Genomic DNA, 25,599 nt, shown 5'->3' with positions numbered 1-25,599 from the left:
AAAATCTCTCAAAACAATAGCAGTAAAAGTTGAGCCAGACAACTTCCCCTAACAATAAAAGGAACTGGAGATATTTTGCTTCATCCGAAGCAGAGGAATAAGGTTACAGGATAAGACGTTTGATAGCTCATCTACATACACTAAGTTAAATACTACCAAATGCAAAGCGTGCGCCGAACCAGATTAAAGGCGCCTTTTGTCCAATAAACTTAGACAACATCTAGAATGAAGATAACCCACTTGTACTTTAGTTGAAACAAAAGGAAAAACAGGTAGAAGATAATTAAGAGGGAATTGAGGTACATGATCCAACATTACGTAAATAACAGGAAGAGAGTCGCAACCCAAAAAAAGAAAATGCAGGGGCATTTTCACAACGGGCTCGGGGATGGGGGGCTCGTGCAAGGCGGTACCCATGTGAAAAGGTGCTTGGAGACATGCCTCGGAAATTTTTTGAATCCAAACGGGCTGCCCAAGCATGTGAGCTGCTTGATATTGCTCCTGGAATCTCATTGTTTGATTGCCTGAAGAGGGTCTTGAGGCTTCCATCCGTGTGTTCGAAACGCTTCTTGACAACGAAAGTTGATAGGTGTGTAACTGGTCTAATAGCACAGCAGCAGACAGTCGGGTCCTTGGAACTTCCTCTTTCTGATGTTGCTGTGATCGCTCGGACATATACAGATATCACGGGTGGTGCTTGTGCAATTGGAGAGCAGCCCATCAAGGGCTTGTTAAATCCGAAAGCAATGGCAAGATTGGCTGTTGGGGAAGCACTTACAAATCTCGTATGGGCAAAGGTGACATCTCTCTACGATGTTAAAGCAAGCGGGAATTGGATGTATGCTACCAAGCTTGATGGAGAAGGAGCAGATATGCATGATGCAGCTACCGCTCTTGCAGAATCGATGATCGAATTAGGTATTGCAAAAGACGGTGGGAAGGACAATCTTTCAATGGCTGCTCATGCCTCAGGCGAGGTTGTCAAGGCTCCTGGAAGTCTTGTAATCAGTGTGTATGTCACATGCCCAGATATAACAATGACGGTGACTCCAGACTTGAAGCTCGGAGATGATGGTGTTTTGCTGCACATTGATCTAGCGAAAGGGAAAAGACGGTTGGGTGGTTCTGCTCTTGCCCAGGTTGGCAATGAATGCCTTGATCTTGATGATGTTCCTTATCTCAAAAGCATCTTTGAGTCCATTCAAGAACTCATTTTCAGAAGGCCTGATTTCAGCAGGCCATGACATCAATGATGGTGGGTTTATTGTTTGCATTCTTGAGATGGCATTTGCTGGAAACTGTGGTTTACAGTTGGACTTGGCATCACGAGGAAAAAGCCTCTTCCAAGCTGGTCTCGTTCTTGAGGTTAGCAAACGAGACGTCGATACAGTCATGGAAAAACTTCATGCAGCCCACGTTTCTGCTGACATCATTGGACATGTCACCAAATCACCCATCATAGAAATACATGTCGATTGATTGCCTCAGTTGAAGGAGGAGACCACCCATCTTCGGGACATGTGGGAGGATACTAGTTTTCAGCTTGAGGGCTTTCAAAGATTAGCTTCATGTGTGGACCTCACCACATAAAACAGTTCGGAGAGTGACGCCCACCATTAAAAACTTAAATAGGCCACAAAAGTTTTTGACGAAGCTGATATTTGTTTTTTCCCTTCTTTCATGTCTGTGTTAACTTGTGAACAGGTTGGATTTCAAATAAAAATCATGGTGAGCCTTAGGAAGGTTTCAACGGTAGGCATCAATCTCGCCACTGTTTTTTGTAGCGGGGTCAACTACATATTTGGATCTTCCTCATTCTTTAACTCATGCTCTAAAATTAAATCTCCAAATAGATAGACGGTGTAGATAAAGCACATACATCATAGTGAGCCCACATACATCATAGTGGGCCTATGGAACTTGACGACGTCACTTCGGTAGCTAATCCGTGTCCAAGTTGGATGTTGATTGGTGGATGTTGATTGGTTGGTGTACCTCACACTAGCTATATAGTTGTTGTATTGATGTCAACAAGTTCTGTAGGTCTCATCACGAGGTATGCGTTATATCGAAACCATCCATCCGTTTGGCGAGTTCGTGTTAAAGCTTGAGACGAAAAATAAGCTGCAAAAAGTAGTGGGGGATTGAACGTCTACCATTGAAACCCTTTTTGGGGTCACAGAAGTTTTGGATCAATATGATTTATTTTTTTCCTCTTCATACAGGCATTTGTGACCTTATGAACATATTGGATGGAAAAAAAAAAGAAAAAAAACTTAAATAGGCCATGGAAGTTTTGGATCAATATGTTTTCACTTCATCCAATTGGGAATGACCTTATAAATGGTTTGGATAGTATATAAATATAAGGTCAGCCTTATTTGAAGGTTTTGTTGCTACTGGTGTTTAATCCAATGCAACCCAAAGCGACAATGCTAAGAGGAATTGAGGGCCTTATGAGAATATTTTAGTTTTTTATTAAGTATTTTAATTTATTTGAATTAAATATAATGATTTTATTTTCATTTAATAAAAAATAATTTCTTTATAATGTAAAACATTTCCAAACAAGAAATAGGGGCAAATGTGTCAAATTAATATATTTTAGACATTTAAGATGTTTGTTAACAAACAATTTATTTAAGATTCAGTACTTAATTTTTAAACTTCAGCCATAATTATCAAACAAGTTTTTTTTTTTTTTTTTTTTTTCACTACTGATTTTAGATTCAGTCTTTAAAGTGAGCCTTAAGCACCTTTTAAGAATTCATTTTCCATCTCTCTTTCTTGTTTTAGGTATCCGCTTCAAGTTAGACTAAGATAAGGACTGTGTTGGTCATGATGGCCCCGGGTTGGAGTTAGGCTTTCAAGGAAAGATTCGCCCGGCCCTAACCTGGCTAGTTGGTGGAAGCTATGTGGGGCCACCGTGAGCTCAATAAGAAATCAAACTGTCCATCAATATCGGGAGCTGACAACAGGACAGACCCAATAATTAGGCAGATCCAAACCACAAGTGGGCCACACCATAGGAAAGAGTGGGGATTAAACGCTCACCATTAAAATTTTCATAGGGTCACAAAAACTCAGATCAGGCTAATACTTGTGTTTTCAATTCATCTCAATGGAAATAACCTTATGAACCGTTCAGATGGTGTATAAACATCATGGTGGGCTTCAGGAAGTTTCAACGGTGCACGTTTTCATTCTCACTCTCCTATCGTGTGGCCCATTTGATTCCTCAATCTGCCTAATTAGATTAAGCTTTCTGTCCTTTTGACAGCTTCCAAAACTGGTGAACGGATTGGATTTCTAACCGACATCACGGTGGGCCTCCTTTGTCTTCCGCACTCGAAGTTCCGGAGGGGAGCAAGGTATTGTACGGACTGGTCTACAGTGCTAATTTTTTCCTCGATACGCATTCAAAACGAAATCTGAGTTGGAGATGACCATCGGAGCTGACCCGTGGATATTCACTTCCATACGCCAGAGCACGTGCCGATGACAACTCTGTTGGAGATCGTATCTGTACATCGTGCCATTACCACCTTGTAGATATATGCTCCAAATCGTACTCGTGAACTCGTTAAGTGGGCCACACAAGAAAGAATAAAACGGACGGCTCAGACTCACTGATGATTGGAAAGACATGTTTAGTGGATTAAAATCATATTCATGGTAGGCCACACGATGATGCTCCACTTAGACTGCTCGGATGTACTATAAACGTAACAGGATGATGACACGTGTGCGTGCGAAGGATGGTGTGAGCAAGCATAGCAGTACTCACGAAATCCCACTCATACGTAGACTTGCTTTACCTTCGGCTGAAGGATTCCCTCTGACCCCAGGCTCCATGACGCCCAATGTGATGTTTGTGTTATATCCACACCGTCCATCCGTTTCAACAAATGATTTTACAATATGACACCTAACACGAGAAAGTTAGAAAACTAAAGTGGGCCACGATAGTGGGGATTGAAATTCCACCATTGAAACTGTCACTGGGGCCACATAAGTTTTGCATCAGGTTAATATTTATTTTTTCCATTCATCCACTGCGAACAACTCATCAACGGATTGGATGGCATATAAACCGCATGGTGGGACCCATGATGGTTACAATGGCGGACGTTTCCATCGCTAGTGTTTCCTGTGGGTGGTCCGCTTGAGTTCTCTACATCTTTTATACACACACACACACCCACTAAATTGAGCTGATGAAACGGATGGACGGAGTGGATACAACACAAACATTATGGTGGGCCCAACAGATCTTGCGGTTGCAGGGAATTCCTCTGACCCCGATCATTGAGGTTTCAGAGTAGTGGAAGTTCCTATAGTCGGAAGTTGTGTGGGAAACAAAGACTTTCGCGAGAAAAATCCACTCCGTCCATCAGTTACGCAAGACCTCAATAAGACAAAACTATAAAAATCAGATAGATCCAAAACTCATATGGGACACACCAAACGAAACATTGGGAAAGGAAACATCTACTGTTAAAACAGTTCTAGAGCCGACCATGATGTTTATATGCCATCCAAACCGTTCATAGGATTATTGAACATTTATATAAACTGAAATTCCAAATATCATACTGATACAAAACCTCTGTGGCCACCAAAATCTTCCAATGGTGGTCATTCAGTCCCCTCTGTTTCTTGTGGTATGGTCCACATAATTTTCTGATATTCCTGATTTTTATATTCCCGTTCTATTGTGGTCTTGAAAAACTGATGGACGGAGTGGATTATTCACAGGAATCTCTGTGGGCCCACACAGCTTCCAACTACAGTATCTTCTTGTGCCTGCGCGCACAAAGGCAACCGGACGCGGATTTCCTGCAAAAGCCTTTCGCAGGAAGTTCCTGCGCAAGGATTCTGAGTGGGGCCCTCTGCGATGATTGTGAGAAATCCACTCCGTTCATCCGTTTTTAGAGATTATTATAGTACATGCAACAAAAAATGAGTGTATCTAAAACTTAAGTGGGCCACACAAGAGGAAATAATGTTGATTTAGTGACTACCGTTGAAACATTTATATGGCCACAAAAGTTTCGTATCGATTTAAGTTCTGAGTTTTTGCATTTCATCTCAGTTAAAATGATCTTATAAACGGTTTGGATGTAATATAAACATCAAGGTGGAGCCTAGGAACGCTTCAACGGTAGGCATTCCTTTCCCCACTGTTTCATCTCGTATGCCCAACTTAAGGTTTCAATCCTCCTCATTTTTGTTCGCATGTCCTAAAATGAGATCCAAAAACGGATGGACGGGTTGGATTTCTCGAAAACATCACAACGGGCCCCACCCTGAATCCTTGCGCAGGAACTTCCTGCGAAAGGCTTTCGCAGGAAATCCGCGTCAAGGCAATCCGCGTCCCCGAAATAAAATCTTCTCTCACTTCGAAAACCCTGCCGTTTCCCTCTCGACTCGCTGACCGGAATCAAGTCGCGCCGGAATTCTTTGACGGAATCTGACATCTCCGGTAACATTCGTTCATTCCTTCTCTCTTGATGTGAAATAAATATTTTTGGAAAGATTATTAAAAAAAATTTATTTAATTTTTAAATTAAATTATAGAATATTTTATGATCATCGCTCAGCGGCAAAATCATTTTGGTTGTTCGCAGTCATCAGACAATGGCTGCCTTCGGCGAGATTGCGGTGGCGGAATTTCTGCAGGGATCGCAGAGGCAGAGTATGATCTTGAATCGAAGCTGGAGTAGTAAGCAGAAGCGCCGTGTGATTCGCGGCAGCTTTCTGAATCGGCAGTCTTCGTCTTCAAATGGCCATCTTGCAACGAGGGCCCCACTCGTATTGAAGGCCAGAGCTGTGGTTTCAGGAGGAATCTCCAATACAGTAGATGAAGAAGCCAGTCTGTTGGAAAGCATTGGTGGGGTGGTGCATTTTTACCGGATTCCGTTGATTCGAGAGAGCGCGACAGAAGAGCTGCTGAAGCTGGCCCAGAGGAAGATTTCTAATCAGATCGTTGATTTAAAGACGGAGCAATGTTTCAATATCGGATTGAGTTCTGTTCTGTCGAGCGAAAAGCTTGGAATTTTGAAATGGCTTCTTGGGGAGACATATGAGCCACAGAATCTGCTTACAGAGAGCTTTCTCAATGAGGGGCGGGAAGGCGTTAGCACTGTATTGGTTGAGGTGGGGCCGCGTCTGTCCTTCACGACAGCCTGGTCTGCTAATGCGGTCTCGATCTGCCATTCGTGCACGCTGACGGAAGTGACCCGCTTGGAGCGATCACGGCGGTATTTGCTGTTTCTCAAGGCCGGAAAGGGGGTATCAAGGGAGAATCTTGTTAGGGAGTTTGCGGCAATGGTCCACGATCGGATGACGGAATGCATCTACCCGTCCAAGCTCATGTCATTTGAGACGACAATGGTTCCTGAGGCAGTCAGGCAGGTGCCCGTCATTGAGAGAGGGAGGGAGGCATTGGAAGAGATCAATGAGAAGATGGGCCTTGCATTTGATGAACAAGATCTGCAGTACTACACAAGGCTTTTTAGGGACGATATCAGGCGGAACCCGACAACTGTCGAACTCTTCGACATCGCACAGTCTAACAGTGAGCACAGTCGGCATTGGTTTTTCAATGGGAAGCTTGTTATTGATGGAAAGCCAATGGATAATACACTTTTTCAGATTGTCAAGAGTACTTTGAAGGCGAACCCCAAGAACTCGGTTATAGGATTCAAGGATAACTCGAGTGCTATAAAGGGGTTTTCGGTGAATACATTGCGGCCAGTGACGCCTGGTTCAACATCTCCTTTATGCAGTTTGACTCGTGATCTTGATATTCTGTTTACAGCAGAGACTCACAACTTCCCGTGTGCTGTGGCACCTTACCCTGGTGCTGAAACTGGCGTGGGAGGCCGCATCAGGGACACTCATGCAACAGGCCGGGGGTCTTTTGTGGTTGCTTCAACGGCTGGTTATTGTGTTGGGAACCTTCAGATGGAAGGGTCTTATGCTCCATGGGAAGATCTGTCTTTTGCTTATCCATCGAACTTGGCTTCACCTTTGCAAATCCTAATTGATGCGAGCAATGGTGCCTCGGATTACGGGAACAAGTTTGGAGAGCCTTTGATTCAAGGATATACAAGAACATTTGGAATGAGGCTCCCGAGTGGGGAGAGGAGGGAGTGGTTAAAGCCAATCATGTTCAGTGCAGGAATTGGGCAGATTGATCATGCACATATATCAAAAGGGGAGCCTGACATTGGAATGCTAGTGGTAAAGATTGGTGGCCCTGCGTATCGGATTGGAATGGGAGGTGGAGCTGCATCGAGCATGGTGAGTGGTCAGAATGATGCGGAGCTAGATTTCAATGCTGTTCAGAGAGGGGATGCAGAGATGTCGCAAAAGCTGTACAGGGTCGTCCGTGCTTGTGTTGAGATGGGGGAGGAAAATCCTATTATCAGTATTCACGATCAAGGTGCGGGTGGGAATTGTAATGTTGTTAAGGAAATAATCTATCCAAAGGGAGCTGAAATTGATATCCGGGCCATAGTCGTTGGTGATCAGACGATGTCAGTGCTAGAGATATGGGGCGCCGAATACCAGGAGCAGGATGCCATCTTAGTGAAGCCTGAAAGCCAAAGCTTGTTACACTCGATTTGTGAAAGAGAAAGGGTGTCTATGGCCGTGATCGGGACCATCAGCGGTGATGGACGGGTTGTATTAGTTGATAGCTTAGCTATGGAACATTGCCAGTCGAGTGGTCTCCCTCTCCCCCCTCCTGCAGTGGACCTCGAGCTTGAAAAGGTGCTTGGAGACATGCCTCAGAAAATTTTTGAATTCAAACGGGCTGCCCAAGCACGTGAGCCGCTTGATATTGCTCCTGGAATCTCATTGTTTGATTGCCTGAAGAGGGTCTTGAGGCTTCCATCCGTATGTTCGAAACGCTTCTTGACAACGAAAGTTGATAGGTGTGTAACAGGTCTAGTAGCACAGCAGCAGACAGTCGGGCCCTTGCAACTTCCTCTTTCTGATGTTGCTGTGATCGCTCAGACATATACAGATATCACGGGTGGTGCTTGTGCAATTGGAGAGCAGCCCATCAAGGGCTTGTTAAATCCGAAAGCAATGGCAAGATTGGCTGTCGGGGAAGCACTTACAAATCTCGTATGGGCAAAGGTGACATCTCTCTGCGATGTTAAAGCAAGCGGGAATTGGATGTATGCTGCCAAGCTTGATGGAGAAGGAGCAGATATGTATGATGCAGCTACCGCTCTTGCAGAATCGATGATTGAATTAGGTATTGCAATAGACGGTGGGAAGGACAGTCTTTCAATGGCCGCTCATGCCTCAGGCGAGGTTGTCAAGGCCCCTGGAAGTCTTGTAATCAGTGTGTACGTCACATGCCCAGATATAACAATGACGGTGACTCCAGACTTGAAGCTCGGAGATGATGGTGTTTTGCTACACATTGATCTAGCGAAAGGGAAAAGACGGTTGGGTGGTTCTGCTCTTGCCCAGGTTTTTGACCAGGTTGGCAACGAATGCCCTGATCTTGATGATGTTCCTTATCTCAAAAGCATCTTTGAGTCCATTCAAGAACTCCTTTCAGAAGGCCTGATTTCAGCAGGCCATGACATCAGTGATGGTGGGTTTATTGTTTGCATTCTTGAGATGGCATTTGCTGGAAACTGTGGTTTGCAGTTGGACTTGGCATCACGAGGAAAAAGCCTCTTCCAAGCTCTTTTTGCAGAAGAGCTTGGTCTCGTTCTTGAGGTTAACAAACGAGACGTCGATACAGTCATGGAAAAACTTCATGCAGCTCACGTTTCTGCTGACATCATTGGACATGTCACCAAATCACCCATCATAGAAATACATGTCGATGGATTGCCTCAGTTGAAGGAGGAGACCACCCATCTTCGGGACATGTGGGAGGATACTAGTTTTCAGCTTGAGGGCTTTCAAAGATTAGCTTCTTGTGTGGATTTGGAGAAAACGGGGTTGAAGAGTCGGCATGTGCCTTCTTGGGTGCTGTCCTTTACCCCTCGATTTACAGACGAGAAATGGATGGTTGTGTCTTCAAAGCCGAAGGTGGCCGTGATTCGTGAGGAAGGGAGCAATGGGGATAGAGAAATGTCGGCTGCACTTTATGCTGCTGGTTTTGAGCCTTGGGATATTGCAATGTCGGACCTTCTAAGCGGGCATGCTTCTCTTCGTGAGTTCCGTGGGTTGGTATTTGTTGGAGGTTTCAGCTATGCAGATGTACTGGATTCTGCTAAAGGTTGGTCTGCTTCCATAAGATTCAATAAGATGCTCCTGAATGAATTCCAAGAGTTCTACGATCGGCCCAACACTTTTAGCCTCGGGGTCTGCAATGGGTGTCAGCTCATGGCACTGTTAGGATGGGTGCCTGGATCGCAGGTCGGGGGTGTCCTTGGTGCAGGTGGGGACATGTCTCAACCAAGGTTTGTTCACAATGAATCGGGCCGCTTCGAGTGCCGTTTTACAAGTGTGACAATAGGAGAATCCCCATCAATAATGTTCAAAGGCATGGAGGGTAGCACGTTGGGTGTGTGGGCCGCTCATGGTGAGGGGAGGGCGTATTTCCCTGAAAAGGGCATTTTGGATCGCGTTCTGGAGTCAAATTTGGCACCGTTGAGATACTGTGATGATGATAGGAGTGTGACAGAGGTTTACCCATTCAATCCAAATGGTTCGCCGTTGGGGGTGGCAAGCCTTTGTTCGCCAGATGGGAGGCATCTAGCCATGATGCCTCATCCGGAGCGTTGTTTCATGATGTGGCAGTTTCCGTGGTATCCAAAGGAATGGGATGTTGATAGGAAGGGCCCCAGTCCATGGTTGCGGATGTTCCAGAATGCTCGCGAATGGTGCCAGTGAAAGAGGTAATATAATGGTCTGATCACTGTGACTGCACTTGAATGGCCTTGATCAAGCACACATGGGCCACATTAGCGCACGTGGGAAGAGTTGTATTCAGATTGTTACTTGAGCAGCAATACAACTGCTCATTTTCCTTATTTCTATTCTAGTTTATCTTCTTCAAGATTATTTACTAATTTGTGTCATTGATTGTTTGCTTTTGCAGAGTTGTTCAAATTGTTAGGGAAGGAGACTAGACTACAGACTTGAGATCAATCAAACACCTTATGGTTGAAAGTTTCTAAGGTAGATGGGATTCTGGTATTCTCGACTTTACTTGTTTGTGTAAAGCGGGATTATATGATGTTCGATCTGATGATATGCATGTTGTACCTTTTTTTTTTTGAAGAGCTATGAATAATTTTAATTAGATAACGGCTTGTCAACTGACAAAAAATACAATAGAAAGGAGATTAAGGATGTAATGTAGAGCGAGCTACATTGATGTCAACATGAAGAATATCGATAGCCCATTCTAATACATCTCCTTTTATCTTCCATAATATCTGCTCCCATGGTTTCAGTTTGTTGTCAAAGCAGCGAGCGTTGTGTTCACCCCAAGTATTCTAGAGGCATGCGAGAAGGCTCAGCCTCCATAGAGTTAATGGGCCAGTTAGTGGGCTCCACATGAGTGGTATGGTTGGTTTTACAGGTCCATGGGGTTTAGTCTTTTGTCTCCTTGCATCAATTTGTTTTCGAGCAGTGATAGACTTATAATTGGTTTGTCACACTCACATGTTGAACAAACTTCACTATTTTCATCAGTTATTTTGTTTTATACCTTTTGGGTGCCAAACGATATCCAAATGATGGGAAATTGGCCATTTCATTATCTTTCAAGCAATTTCAAGATCACGTGATTTTAACATGAATTGAGTTATGACCCACTGACAGAAGGCATGCATGGTAGATATGGAGTTTAGGGATATTTTAGTCATTTCAAGTATTTTTTAAAAATAGATTGTTGGGATTAGAGTTAAAAATTGTACATGTATAGACTTACTTTTCAGTTAGCACGTCTATACATGTACAATTTGACTCTAAAAAGAGCCAGCGATAGACTATTTTAATTTTGTCCCTATTGCTATTCCGACACATTCCAACCTCCCAAGTTTCACCTTTCAGTTAGATCCCGACAGGAAAATGCACATACTAATATGTTATCTGGGCGCATTTCACTTCTGACAGTACATATTTTATGATTGCTTACATGGTACAGTGAGAATGGAGTTCACATTATTCAACAACACCGACCATGCAACTCCATACAACACTTGTGTGTATGCAGTTAACTGGCACCGTATGCACAGCGTGTAGTAGATACAGTAATGACAGTATATGCTAAGTTGTGCACATGCATTTTATTATTTGTATGGTATTTGCAATTTCGTTGAAATGTTGTACAGAGAGTGAAGCCGTACATAATCCCAGATCAGGCACAGTTGTAATGGAATTTAGATACGAATCACTTAACTGGACTTTCACTGGACAGTGTTGGTGCTAGGCAGTCATAAAGAGGAATTATATTGAGAGGAAAATATGAAGAAATAAGAAAAGAAATGAAAATTAATAAAAGCACACATTTCAGGAAGCTGTGGATGATGCATGTTACATGTGTCGCACGAGGAATAACAGAGTGATCCCCTAAAACAGAAATGGTTGTGGTCAGCAGGAAAATAGCAAGAAAAAGTTGAAGTAGATGATGTAGAGCATTTGAAAATAAATAAAAAAGATGAAGTCAATTTATTCAGAAGGAATGATCAATGGCATTATCATCTGTGACAGTAGTGATTACTGTAGGGAGCATGAAATGAGAAAATTTAAAGATGATATCATATAGCAATTGAAAATTAAAGAATTCAAATTATTCAGATTTCATGGCTAAAGATGATGCATGTATAATGTATTCATGCATTCAACCAGGACTGGTAACATGCAGCGAGCAATTACATTTCGATTGCGGATGCGTCTGTGGATTGCAACCTTGTAGCGTCGAATTTAACTGGGAAATGATATTTAATGTAGCAGCGAGTTGAGCTCATGTGTCCTTGTGCCCGAGTTGGACTGGGAGGACCCCTTTGTGTCTTTGCTTTGGCAAGGGGGTTTATATCACCAGATCAGCAATTTCAACAACCACTGGTTCCAGTTGGCGAACATGCAGAAGGATCCATGGCTATCATGTGAAGGACGTTAAAAGATGTTTGTTATGAACTTATGAGAGGATTAATCCAAGCATTCAAGAAGCTGTGTTGCGTCATAATACCGTCTTGATAGCAGCATACAGATGCAAGTACTGTTACTAGAGGATTTGTCTAGTCATTCAAGAATCACACGAAGGTGACATGCATGCTTATTGGCTGGTATTTGTTCACAGGGCACAGTTTCTCAATCCAATGTTTATGGTTTCCTTCCCCATCACCTACATATAAAAATGCTTCGCCATGAAGGTATTGCAAAGATTCATTAATTTCATTGTTTTTACATGCCTTTGCTATGGCATCCATGGATGGATGGAGGACCAAACCGTATTCAGCCAATCTGGACGCATGAGTGACTGCAAACCAATAATGCCGAAGCATTATAAATGGCATCAGTGATTGAACCCCAGAAGTTTTTCCAAAAGCAGTTGTTGACATATTCCATAAAGATCAAATATATGATACTCACCTTGCTATCTGAAGCTTAGGTTACTTAACTCTGGCTGATGAATCTTTTGATTTCACGTGTAATGTATGTCTCTGGCTGCATCTTTGAGTCCAGTGGATGGAGTCAGCTGTACGAGTTCTTTCCAGCTCCTAGATCAATGTCTTGATATGGTGACTCCAATGGAGTGTATCAGACGATGGTCTCCTTAGGGCCAGAAGTTAGGAATGGAGGTAATGAAGGACATGCAATGGATGGAGGTATGAAAGTGTTGCTAGAGATGGGAAGATGAGAGAGATGTAGCAGAAGGCATAGACATTGAGATGGTGGAGATGGTAATGTGGTTTGATGCTGGAGACAAGACTCCATTATACTCTTTGTTATACAGTGGAAGACGAGCGTTTCATCAATAGTAGGTAGATATGGAGATGTCGGTGTACCTCGAACGGTACACCACCATCACTACCCTGCCAGCAGTTGTCCCCTCAAATCCCAGGTGTTTCTGGCTGTGGAAATCTGACAGATTTTGTTGCCGTTCTCGACATACAGCTGAGAAGACATGGCAGAAAAAGCCAGTCAAAATACATGTGTCCAATGCAGCTATCTAATCGGCTTCTTCGGGTAATAATGACAAAACTACAGCACATCACTGTCTTATTTTGAGATCCAAACACACCCTAAGCTTTTTTAGCGGAAGTAATAATGCCTTTTTGTATCCTGTGTGTCGGTTTTTATTTGGCTTGTTAGAAGGAAGAGAATCCTAACTATTGACAACCTTCAAAGGAGAGCTTTAGTCTTGCCTAATGTCTGCCTTATGTGTTTGAAGAATACAGAGACAATTGATCATCTCTTCATCCATTGCCCTTTTGTGTGCAAGGTTTGGGAGCATTTTCTGTCCCCTTTTAACATGCCTTAGGGTTATGCCAAAGACAATGGAGGATCTCTTGTGGGCTTGTCACAGAGGAGTAGGAAAAACTGGTAAAGCCTTGTGGAGGCTGATTATCATGGCCTTATTTTGGGTTGCTTGGGGGAGCCCACAATGCTCGATGCTTCCAGAATGAAAGTGCATCTGTGGAAGAGGTTATCAAGAAAATTAAAGGTTTAGTTATGGGTTGGGCAGTCTATGTTAAAGCAGCCATGGTTGCTAATCTTTTCGGGTCTTGTTGATTGGTGTTGGGTTCTATTCTTTTCTCGCCTTTTGGCGGGCTTCTAATAAAATTTATTTTTATCTCTTAAAAAAAACCTTTCTGTATCATCGGACTTGTTGTAAACAATTTCCAGCGTTTGCATCTTACATTTAAGACAGTATAAAGAGATAAGTAGTTTCCATTGTGAGACTTCTTCCCAGTTGGCAAGGAAGGTAGTGTTTAGGTGTACTGGAAAATTGTGGTTAACAGTGCTTCCAAGCTAATAATGGCTTGGTGCTTGAAACTAAGAAAGATGCAACCCGCAATAAGGACAGAAGTTTCCATTGTGAGACTTCCGCCCAGTTGGCAACGAAAGTATTGTTTGGACATACTGGCAGATTGTGGTTAACAGGGCTTCCAAGCACACTTAATAATGGCTTGGTCCTTGAAACTGAGAAAGATGCAACCCGCAATAAGGAGACTTACATTTTCCCACTTCTGTACCCCAAAACCTGATTCAGCTAAGAACAAGATCTGTGTTATCTTAACCATGATTTGATGCTACTGCAATATGCCAGCCTTGGTAGCTGAGAACGTCCAAATCTAACCTTAGTTCTTCATGGAGAGATTGGAACTTGATTTGTTTGTTCGATTATTTTTTTGCGTGTGCCGGTATCTTTTTTACTACTAGTAGATTTTGTCCAGCATGTGACTTTGCCCGTTTTGTGGTTTTGCATGCAATTTGTTTATTTGCTTATTGGATTACTCTACCAACTAATAGAGTTGGTTTTGCCGAGCATGTGGTCTGTATCTTCCTATGTGTATGTACATTTCTCTAATGTGGCTTGTAAGTTGTATGATCTCGTATATTAAATGGCTACATAAATGAATGAAGTGGATTTATTGGGTTGGTGATGGGTATAGCTACCTCATTTATCTGAATTTGATGTTACATGAAGCATGCATGCTAGACACTACTTTCTGAATGAAGCTGGTAATCTTTGAGGTGTGGTTTTTCCCATGCTATGTTCAGGGTTCAGTTCAATTTCAAGGAAAGATGGAGGACAATCCAGTTCTCGTATTTGTTCTTGAGATGTCTTCCTGGATTATCATAGTCAACTAATTGTCAGTGTCTTCAGCATGTTTTTAGTTATCTGCGATGTGTCACTAATTACTATTTTGTGTCTGTCTTGGATTATAGCAACATACTAGTTATAAGTTATAACTTCTCTGACATCTTTCCTTGTTTTAGTAATCTCTCCTTCTCAACCTTTTCACAGAGAGAAGAGAGGGAAGAAACCATCTGGTCATCTGCACTCAGTTGTTTACTTTACCTTGTTTGTAATAGAGGAAAAATCTGGAGGAACAGATTGGAAGGTCTTGACATAAGGGTGAGATAACTTGTTTTCCTGAATAATACTTAAATTTATTGGCTGGATGAGGAAGTGCAATTGTATATGTTCACTGCTAACATGTAGCAATGAGTCTCTTCTTACTAGGGTCCTGGATTGGATAGACACAATATCTAGGAAATGTTTCCTTTTCGTACTCAAGTATAATGCAGTTTCTAATTTGGTAGTACTGCTTACTGACACTATTAAGACACTGGAAAATTTGCTAGATAGTTGATATCCAGATCATTCATCAGGTTGGACTCACTTGAACATGCTGTGGCCCAATAAAGGGCTGGTCCAGTGATCAGGCAGGGGCCACACGTATCAGAACAGTGGATGACTAGGAAGGTTGATCAACTGTCTGTATTCAGTGTACATATCGGGCTCGCTCGCTGCGTTGACCAGCAGCACCACCTGAGCCTGTAAGTTTGCATTAGTGTGCCACATTTGCACATGTGCCATGAAGAAAACTCTCAATCGTTTTCCTGGGTTCTTCTGAGCATTTATCTTTGTACTGATTGTGCTCCACCATCAAAGTTCTGTGTGATATACATATTGGTAGTTCCAATGTATGGACATCTCTCACAAATTTTAAATTGTGTTTTGAAGTTTTTCAGTAACTACCTACGCTCATGCCCGAGGAAATTTAGATGATTAGTATGCTCTGAAATCTCAACCTTCCTGAGACTGCAAGGTGTCAACCAGAAGAAATGAAAGCTCCAAAATGCTTTTGGGATGAGTCCATGATTGCATCTATGCTCATTTCTCCTGTTCTTCATGACAAATCTCCCGTAGAACTTCTTGGAAAATATTGCCATCATGATTGACTACGGTGTTTGAACGATCTGGATATAAATTATGTATTGCGGGCCTACTTAGCAACCTGATCTCTATGCGTGAAAGCATGCTATTTATTTCTTGTAAATATTGTCAAAAGAGTTCAGGTAATATGCACCAGAAATCTGCGGTGAGACTCACCTCAGTTCTACTTCCCAACTCGCATCCAGTCCCACGTCTAATCTCCAGCTGGATGTGAAATTGCACTAATCTTGGGTTCGCTACTGGAAACCCTAGAGCATGAGACTCAATCATGGGTCTCCCTCTGCAGGAGGGCATGCACCCCCAACTCAACTCTCCAGCTGGATGTGAAATTTCTCTAATCTTCATTTAGCGGTTTTTTAAGCCACATATGTGTGACCTTATCATGTTTGCATCTCCCTCCATGCACTCCCAACTCTACTCCCCAGCAGGATGTGAAATTGCACTAATCTTGTCTAGGTTCACCGCTGGAAGCCCTAGAGCAGTGAGACTCAATCATGGGTCTCCCTCTACAAGAGGGCATGCACCCCCAACTCGACTCTCCAGCTGAATGTGAAATTTCGTTTATCTTCATTTAGCTGTTTTTTAAGCCACATGCGTGACCCTATCATGTTTGCATTGTTTGCAGGTTATTAAGGTGCTTCTGGAGATAAGTAGGGAGCATTCTTGGGCAGAAGCTGTCCATAGAAAGCTTATTTGCATGCTGACAAACATGTTATATCAAGTCCGGACTGCCCATCTGGATGCTGGATCAAGTACCACTATATTTCTAGTAGAACAAGTCGATCTGCTGGGAGGAATTGAGTTCATCTGCCTTGAGGTGTTTACTCTCAGTTACAGATCAATGAACAACAATGTGCAACACTTTATTCTATACTTGCATATCAGCTTTTTATGTGAACCGAATTTGGGTCAAAACGGAATGACTCTTCAGTCATCTGAGAAGTGGAACATAATTGCGGAAGACAGCAAAATACTGTCACAAAGTAAAGAATGTTCGATGATGTTGAGTATTGAATGTTAAATAAGCATCACAGCACATCATGGGATTGACTATTACAAGTCAAGTTGGGGTTGTAAATCCACTATTTCTAGCTGCAACTGAAAAACTGATTCCTGGGAAGCAAGCTTCTCTGGGTATATCAGGTAGCTGGTTTTTGTTGCTTATACTGATAAAGTAAAGCGTCTTGATTACCCTTTTTTTCAGCTGCTTCCTTATGAAGTGACAATGGACCTCCATGAAACACCAGATTCACAACAGTACCCTAAAGCCCAGGCAACTAAGAACTGTTATATGACTAGAATGACCAGTATCCCTTAATCATCTAGTTGGACAAGGATTGAGCAATCTAATTAATCATGTAGTTGGACAAAGATTGAGCAATCTAATTAATCATGTAGTTGGACAAAGATTGAGCAATCTAATCACTGGTATTAAATATGACTCCATTTAATTTACCATTTTTTATCACTTTCGTTTCATTTTTCTACTTATTTAGCATTGATCACAACCTTGTGAAAAAATTCACAGATCTTCCCATCCTTTTCTACAATAAGCAACAAACTTTACAGTATCCAAATCTCTATGTCCTAGTAATATATGCTGATATCAGTGTTTTAAATAGCTACGCTATGTAGCGTGTAGCGTACGCTACATAGCAAGGCTTAGCCTTAATGCTATGTAGCTCAAGAAAATAGCTTAAGTTGTGTGTGGCCTAAGCGACGTGATTAATTTGCATATGCTACATGCTACATAAACTAGACTACACGCTACGTAGCTCATATTACAAGTTATTTTTCACTACATTAAAAATTGAAATTTATTAATGTTTTAATGATTCATTACATTTTTCTATTTTAATAATCAGTTAATCCTTTCAATGCTTTTAGTAAAATAATATAAGTAATAGTATTAAATCAGTTTCGTTGCTCTTTCTTTACCTTTATACTTGATCATTGCCCTTTCCTATTACTTTAGGTTGTGTTTGGTTGCACAAAATATCATGAAATTTTGTTAAATTTCATTATTAATCAGTCTAATTTAGTGCAGAATATCATGAAATTGGTGCAACTAAGTACAACCTTAATTAAAAAGTAGCATATAGATTATGCTACAGACTATGTAACTTACACCTAATGCTGTGATGAATGCTACGATACACGCTATTCGCTATTTAAAACACTGGCTAATATATTGTGATATAGAGCCTTCCCCGTGCTTTACCCAGTGTATGTGGTTTGCGGGTGATTGCATGCATCCGCAGGGAATAGTCTCACCTTCAAAAGGAGAGGGAAAACCCTGTTGTCATCAAAAAAATATATTGTGATATAGAGGAGTGTGTTGGTAGTCTTCACCTTCTTCCTGACCTAACATCTCAGTCCACAATTTAATATGATTCTAAGGGCCTGTTTGGTTTTCCAGTTACAGTGTAAATGGCTGTAAATGGGTAATGATTATTTACTCTTGAAATTGTGTGGTGGCATCATATACATTTAACTGCAATGATGATTTTGCTACATTGTTTGTTTCACTCAAAAATCACTGTAAAACTGATAGCTTTATAATATGAAAATGTGATGATTATTTCTTTACAAGTGTATTTGACTGCAATTTATGAGCCATAATTCATGTTTAAACAAACACATGGAAATGATATTAATGGCTTATTTACTTTGTATTTCACAGGAAGTTGGAAAACCAAACAGGCCCTAAGGCCAAATGGCATGCAATTCCTGCTCAATAATCTCTTATGGTAGTAAATTTCTAATTTTCTCTTCAAATATGCATACTCAAAATTTTGGTTTCCTAGTTGCAAGTAGTTACGGAAGATTGGTACATTAGTTCATGCATCTCACTCTCTCTGTTAGCATCAGTTACAAGGATTCATTTAGGAGCACATATTGTTCACACTTGCACCTATTGCATGTGTGTATGTGCAGTATTCACAAGCAAATTCGAGAGAAGAAAAGAGGAATCTATTTCTGGTGCTTTTTGATTATGTCTTGCATCAGATAAATGAAATGTGTGTGGCTACTGGAGGTTCTACATATAGTTTTGATGAGATTCAACCACTTGCCACACTGCTTACTCTTGCAGATGCTCCTGAAGCTTTTTATATTGCTGTGAAGCATGGCGTAGAAGGCGTTGGAGAGATGTTGGAAAGATCTATCTCCGAAGCGTTGTCCAGATGTCCCAACTTGGAATGCCTGAATACAGTAATATTTCTCCAAAAGCATAATGCTATATTTTGTTTTTTTTGTTTTTTAAGAAAAATGGCGTATGTTGAGGAGACATGGAAAACGATATCAATGATTAGGAGTTGCATAAAAGAAAATGGATTTGTGAGGCTGGACTGCTATGTGAGTTTTTCAGCCTTTGCTCCATCCATTTTGGGCTCACAATTTGGACTGTCTAGATTTATGTACAGGTCACATGTATGGTGGACAATCACCAGACTGACAACAATTAAAGAAATGGTGAAAATTGCATATAGTAGTCTAGCCCTTGTGAAAGAGAAGGCCAGGATGAGGAGAATCTTAGTCAGCTTCTATATGGGTTTAAATATGTGCATAATTTATTTTTCTAATTTCCTCTTTTTCTATATTTCCTTTTTTTATTTTCTAGTTTCTGATCTTTTATTTTTATAATAATTTTATATTAATTTCTGGTATTGGTTATGCAACTCTCCCAATTTCCAAAGAGTCGGATCAGTTTTTGTGGCACGACTCAGTTGGGGACCTGGGCAAGTTAGGGACCGAAACCGAGATTTTAGACCATGCTCTTTGGGAAATCAGTTGCCTAAAACGAGTTACCCTCTTATCAACGCTGGATGTCTTCTTCTTTTTCTTTTTTCTGTTTTTTGAATCAGCCCTCTTGGGTAACCTTCAATCCATAAGATTGCCCAGTAAGAGTTCATTAGCGTGTTGAGGACATATAAAGGGTGCCTAGTCTTTTCTTTCTTTTTCTTTTTCTGACCAAGTGGTGTAAAGTGCCAGAAATTTCAGGACTAGAAATTTCCAGCAGAAACTGCCATATTTTATTTTATTTTTTTAATTGTTTTTTTTTTTTTTTTTACACACGCACACACACCCCACACACTCACGCTAGTGGAATTTCACCACCTATGGAGACTCGAACCCTTGACCGGGTGTTGAAACTCCTGAGAGTCCACCACCCAAGCAAGAAACTGCCATATTGTTCATTCTTTCTTCATCTTAGGAAATTCTGCAATGCTTCTTGAATTCTTTGGGTTTTTTTCCTGTTACCTTCAAATCATTTCTTAAAATTCTTGATTGGTCCATGTAATGATGGTGTCAAGTTAGCCATATGATTTTAGGATTAGAAATTTAAATAGACTTCTTATTGTTCCTATCTACACTGTTCTGGGTGAGCGTTGTTTTCTTCATTATTGCTCTCCTCTAAAATGCTCTTTTTTTTTTCCTGGCGTAGCTCTTGGAGAAGATCAAAAGGAAACTTGATGCCACTATAAGTAGATTCACTTGTTTAGGTGAGGAATTCTCATATATGATCCACATAACAAAATCTTACAAGTCTTTGGAAGGTATTGAAGATGTACTTGTAGAAGTTGGTTTGGGCCCAAAAATCAAATTTTCTTGGGCCACTTTACACTCTCTTCTTCATTCACAACGATCTGCTTATCGCCATAATGGGTATAGTTGAATTGCTCGTTTCAGAAATTAGTGAGGAAGGAAATATATGGTCGAAACTTAATACTTTGCGTGATCAAATTGGAATTGCTGGTAATCAGGATTCTTCAACTGCATCATCAGTGACATTACCTGTTTCGATCATGGTTGGGCTACTAAAATCAAAACACAACTTTATCAGAAGGGGCTTCCTTTTTGTTCTAGAGAAGCTTCTCATGGGCTTGAAATTGTTGTTAGATGGAAACAAGCTACAGCATGTAAGTGGTAGGGAAGTCATTGGTTATGATCTCAGCAGTAACCATCTGGAGGAAGCATATGCAGTGGTAGACATAATGAGTAGTGCTTTGTCCTTGGTGGCTCAAATACATGAAACAGATTGTATCAATATTTTGAAGGTACTCTAGATTAATCATATTTTAACTGAACTACTTTCACTATTGTTTTTTGGCATTTTATGATTAGAGGTTCCAATTCGAACCTGTATGGTTATGCTTAAAAGGTTTCCAATATGTATTGTCCATTAATTTGAAGAATTGAAAGTAGAAGATAACTTTTTAAGCTAATGATTGAATATGCAGTTAACTATGTTCAACATGTTTTCTTTTCCAGCCAACCTTTTCCATGAAATCTGCATTGCCCATACTCAGTCTAGCATGTGGTGGTACATCCCATGTATTGTGGGCCCCACTGAATAGATGACCTTGACCAAAAATCAGGCCAGTGCTGATTTCCTACTTGTCTGGCCGGTGGCCATCTAATGAGTTGGCCAGCCTGATTTTTGGGCTAGGCCATCTATACATGGTGGCGCCACCTGATGCCTGCTCCGATGCCCCCCCACCCCATGCCACATTGGCATGAGTGGTTGAGTGTAGAGGTTTGTGTGGGCATTGCCCACCAAAAAAAACAAAAAACAAAAAACTTTTAGGATAGTCATGGTTTACTGACTACTGCTCACTAGCGTGTACGCCCGTGCAATGCACATGGAGAGAGGAAATGGTTTGCAAGATGTAGAATTCATGTTGAGCAGTTGCAGAAGGAGAGCTATTTGATACTCTGGTAGTGGATGACACTTGATACGCGTGCATTTAGAACTCTTACAAATAGCGTACAGAATCCCACTGCATAATCCGAAAATTGTATCATTTGAGAAATCCTAACCTCTAGTTAGTAGACAGATCATTGGTAAATCCAGATCATAGGATATTTTTAATTGAATTGTCCTTAAATATCTACCAATCAGCTATTTGGATGATCAAATCAGTACAATGTTGGTTTGTAGTCCATCAAATTATGGATCACAATTTGAATAGTTTAGTTCGAGTTACTTGGATGTCAAGTGTACAATTTCTCTATGCTTGTGTATCAACCATCACGCTCTACCAAAGTTTTAAAGGTTCCCTCTATCTAAAAACAGGTATGTTTTGCAGAAAGAACAGGTTCACCTCCAAATTACCTAAATTTCCTATTATTTAGTTTGGAACTGTTCCTATACCTTAAATAATGCCTAGTTTTAGCAATCCGTATAACTAAGTGCATAAAAGTGTTTGCCCGTGTTTGTGTTCTTGTCTCATTACATATAGTAGAGACGTATGGTGCTCCTCATCTATGCTGACTTGTTCTAACTGTGTGAACAGATGTGTGACATGTTATTTTCTCAATCATGCCTGAGAGTCCTCCTTGGAGCTGGAATGTGTCCTGGTGATCTTGGTTGCCTTGATAACCTACTCAATTTTACAGATGAGAATGGCAAGGTTGATCAAGTTCCACATCTCCCTCAACAAGAAATGAATCGATGCGGAGATGAGTTCTTGGGAAATATTCACAGCAGAACAAGCCTCGATCACCATCTAATTTGCGAGACAGCATCCTTGGCAGCATTGCTTCTGAGGGGACATGCTTCTGTTCCTAGGCATCTGGTGGATCGTGTTCCTTCTGCTTTGTTTTACTGGCCGTTGATTCAGCTTGCGGGTGCAGCAACTGATGACATTGCATTAGGCCTTGCTGTTGGTAGCAGAGGAAGGGGGGATCTACCTGGCATGACTTCAGACATTCGGGCAGCTCTTCGTTTACTTTTGATTGGTAAGTGCAATGATCCCTCTGCATTTCTAGACGTTGGAGGAGAAGAGTTCTTCAGGTAATTCCTTGTTCCCTGCTCATCATGGAAAATTGTAAGGTTGCATTTGGTTGCACAGCTGAATTGACTTGTGAATATTAGGTTCAATCGAGAGGAAATGATCAAGTTTTAATGATGTTTCCTATCACTTGTAATGATGATGTAACTTCCATATTGCAGCTACATTTGTTTCAAGTCTAACATGATAGTATGCAATTGCAGTTGGGAGCCCAGAACATCAATATAATCGATGAAGGCAATTATGACTTGGCCATTTTCAATTTTGATTGTTTGTGTGTGCGTGCGCATGATGTGTGCGTATGTGTGGCCATTTTGTTGAACCAATGATCCCAGTCAACAATGCACCCAAATGCAGCCTAAATATTGTTCACGTCCAATATTGATGTTTCTTTCCCTCTTTTTTTTTTTATTGTTATGCAGGAGACTTCTAGATGATATGAACCCAAGGTTAGCGTGTTACTCTTCATCATTCCTCTTGAAGGCAGGCCATTTATCCTTTTGACATTAGATAGTTTCACCCTGGTTTCTTGTTTTGTTTTCTTGCATCTTTGAAAATGTTTGCTAAATTCGCGTTTGGTCTTACAGAGAATGATGACAGAAGAACCTGAGAAGTACCAGAGCATGCTGCAAAGTCTAGTTTTCAAAGCACAGCAGGTAGGGGCTGTTTTACATACTATGTTTGAAGCTAGACATGTAGATACAAAATGCTTCGTTAGTGTGATTTTTATCGGCTTCCTCTAATAGATATTGGACTAGGACTGTCGATGGGCCTGGCTCTGGCCAGTGTCAGCGTCTGCCTGATCCGAACAGTTACTGCGTTAATGGGTCAGGGATCTGGCTCGGGCTGGTTCTCAATTGAGATAGTTGATATTGGCACTGTCCCAGCCCATTTATTTTGTGGGAACAGAATTCACAGCCAGCTGGTTTTTTTCTGGACGCCCAACGTGCTAGCCTGGCCAACTTACTACCTTGTTTAAAATATGGATATGTGAACTAATGCATTGTTTTTCTACTGACTAGAGCAACAATGAAAAGCTGTTGGAGAATCCATACCTGCAGATGCGCGGTATAATTCAACTGTCAAATGACCTTGGAACTCGGCTATAATATTACCGACCCGGAATCGAAGTGAGTTCTGCTTGGCCTGGAAGGAAAAGCTACCTTTGCATTACAGTAATCTGATGTTTGTCACGCCTTGTGCGTCCGGTGTTCCAAATAGCATGAAAGTGGAATATCGGGTTGGGATTGGCATCCACGTAACTGCAAGGTGTTTATTTGTGTGCAAGAGCTTTGAAATGTTGTCTCCTGAGAAGGTATGGAATGTGGTGCCTATGGAGTGGCAAATGGGCCAACTTTGGCTGAGAAACTTTTGGATATGCCCGGGATGATCAGTTCAAAATACAGTCCCAAACTGACTGATGCTTGGCCCATTTGCAACCCTAGATACCTAGATACTTTTATCTTGTCAAATATCAACATGGACAGGTATGGTATGGATACAGCACATCTTGAATAATTACTTGACAGTGTTTTAATTATCTGATGGCTATCGCAACAGGATATCTATCATGAATGCGAAGCATCAAGCTCTTACGTGCAATTCACTCTAGTCAGATGTGGCACAATGGGTCCTTTTTCCAGACCGTCAATCTGATGCTCCTTAGATGGATAGCAATATGCAAATTGAATGAATCAGGGTCTCCTGCCTGTCCAGTTGGTGGACCTTTTCATATTCAATGCCAATCATTATTGAAATTCTTCTCGTTCAGTATATTTGTTGGTTGCCATTTGGATGGCTAAGATTGTTCAATCGGCAAGATTTTCTACTGCCTGTATGGATATCCAGATCTGCATGTCATTTGCTGAGGTGGGACTCTAACCTGATTGAAGTTTGTGGCAGTTTTGTTGCAGGTGTTCAAATGGAAGCTTTAAACTTGCACTATGGCTAGAAGCAGCAGTCAAAGTGCTTGGCGTACTGGAAATTGTGGAGTAACTTCATTCATTGATTGTTTCTATTATTTATTTTCGCCACCAAACATAGTCAGATTGAATGTCAAACGCTATTTTGTTATGTTCAGGTACGCCATCCCAACCCTACCAGTTCATATTGAGGAGAGATTATGTGATAGCTGACCAAGGATACATACAATACTGTTAGGTCCTCAGTCTATAAAACCACGGTCCATGGTCTGTTGTCCTGGCTTTTGATCTTATGGGCGAGATGCCCCAAAAATTCCCTCTAATTAAACAATCCTGAAATAGGTATTTCTCTGGGGAAATCTCAGCAAGCAGCCAAATTAACCCTATATTCTGTCATATGAATGAAACACATTTGTAACCTTCAACAGCAAGATGGCAGAAGATTGAAAATGGTTTGAATCTTCTAGCTAGGATAGTTTTGGGGGGCATCATCCATCCATGTCATGACCCATCAGATCACATTCACTCCACTAGTGTAATTCCTCTCTACATATTGCTTTACTATATTTGCTATAACAATACATGCAAGTTGTGTAATGATTTGTTCTTTGCCTTTTTTTTATGTGAAAGCAGTTCTCAGTTTTGGGTTAGAAGCTACTTGTTCTTGCTGGCGTTTGAAGATGGGCTTTCCTTGTACAAACTGAGTTGCCTTTTTAGCCATTTTAACTTCGTAATCCTATCTTGAAAGCCGAGATACATGTGTAGTTTTTTCATGAAGCTTCTTTGGACAATGAAATTCCATCTGTCTTATTTCCTAAATGACTGGATCTTTTTTAATTATGGCCGAGAACAGCTGCTTGATCTTGTACTTTATTGAAATCTAGGAGCTAAAATGCGGTAAGAGAAGGTCAAATCCTACTATGCCAGGCCTCATGATTATTTGAATATGTGACCATGGCTCAACCTTATTCTGTGCCCT

General features: G+C 41.2%; 2 protein-coding genes and 2 pseudogenes across 3 annotated transcripts in view; all 4 read left to right on the top strand.

Moving 5' to 3' along the window:
• Nucleotides 1-25,546, top strand: part of LOC131243642 (uncharacterized) — an 86,172-nt gene extending 60,626 nt beyond the window's left edge. The window contains exon 19 of one of the 2 annotated variants that reach the window (XR_009170147.1): nt 25,254-25,546. The gene's annotated coding sequence lies outside the window, so the exon portion shown is untranslated. Of the gene's footprint in view, nt 1-24,600 lie in introns of both variants that reach the window. The other variant, XM_058243134.1, reaches the window with a different exon arrangement.
• Nucleotides 438-1,541, top strand: LOC131244256 (probable phosphoribosylformylglycinamidine synthase, chloroplastic/mitochondrial; annotated as a pseudogene).
• Nucleotides 5,378-10,418, top strand: LOC131243641 (probable phosphoribosylformylglycinamidine synthase, chloroplastic/mitochondrial). The gene is made up of 3 exons (XM_058243133.1): nt 5,378-5,485; nt 5,631-9,878; nt 10,082-10,418. The coding sequence occupies exon 2, from the start codon at nt 5,641-5,643 to the stop codon at nt 9,871-9,873; it is 4,233 nt and encodes a 1,410-aa protein (XP_058099116.1). The 5' UTR covers nt 5,378-5,485; nt 5,631-5,640; the 3' UTR covers nt 9,874-9,878; nt 10,082-10,418.
• On the top strand, nt 12,200-25,546 carry LOC131244255 (uncharacterized; annotated as a pseudogene).
• Nucleotides 25,547-25,599: the final 53 nt, after the last annotated feature.

This window comes from Magnolia sinica, chromosome 4 (genome assembly GCF_029962835.1).
Source record: "Magnolia sinica isolate HGM2019 chromosome 4, MsV1, whole genome shotgun sequence".
NCBI lineage: Eukaryota > Viridiplantae > Streptophyta > Magnoliopsida > Magnoliales > Magnoliaceae > Magnolia > Magnolia sinica.
The sequence above is the reverse complement of the archived record's forward strand: the minus strand, read 5'-3'. Positions and strand labels throughout refer to the sequence as shown.

Bases quoted from the DNA above. Each gene is read 5' to 3' on its own strand.
- LOC131243641 (XM_058243133.1), top strand. From the start codon at position 5,641: ATGGCTGCCTTCGGCGAGATTGCGGTGGCGGAATTTCTGCAGGGATCG.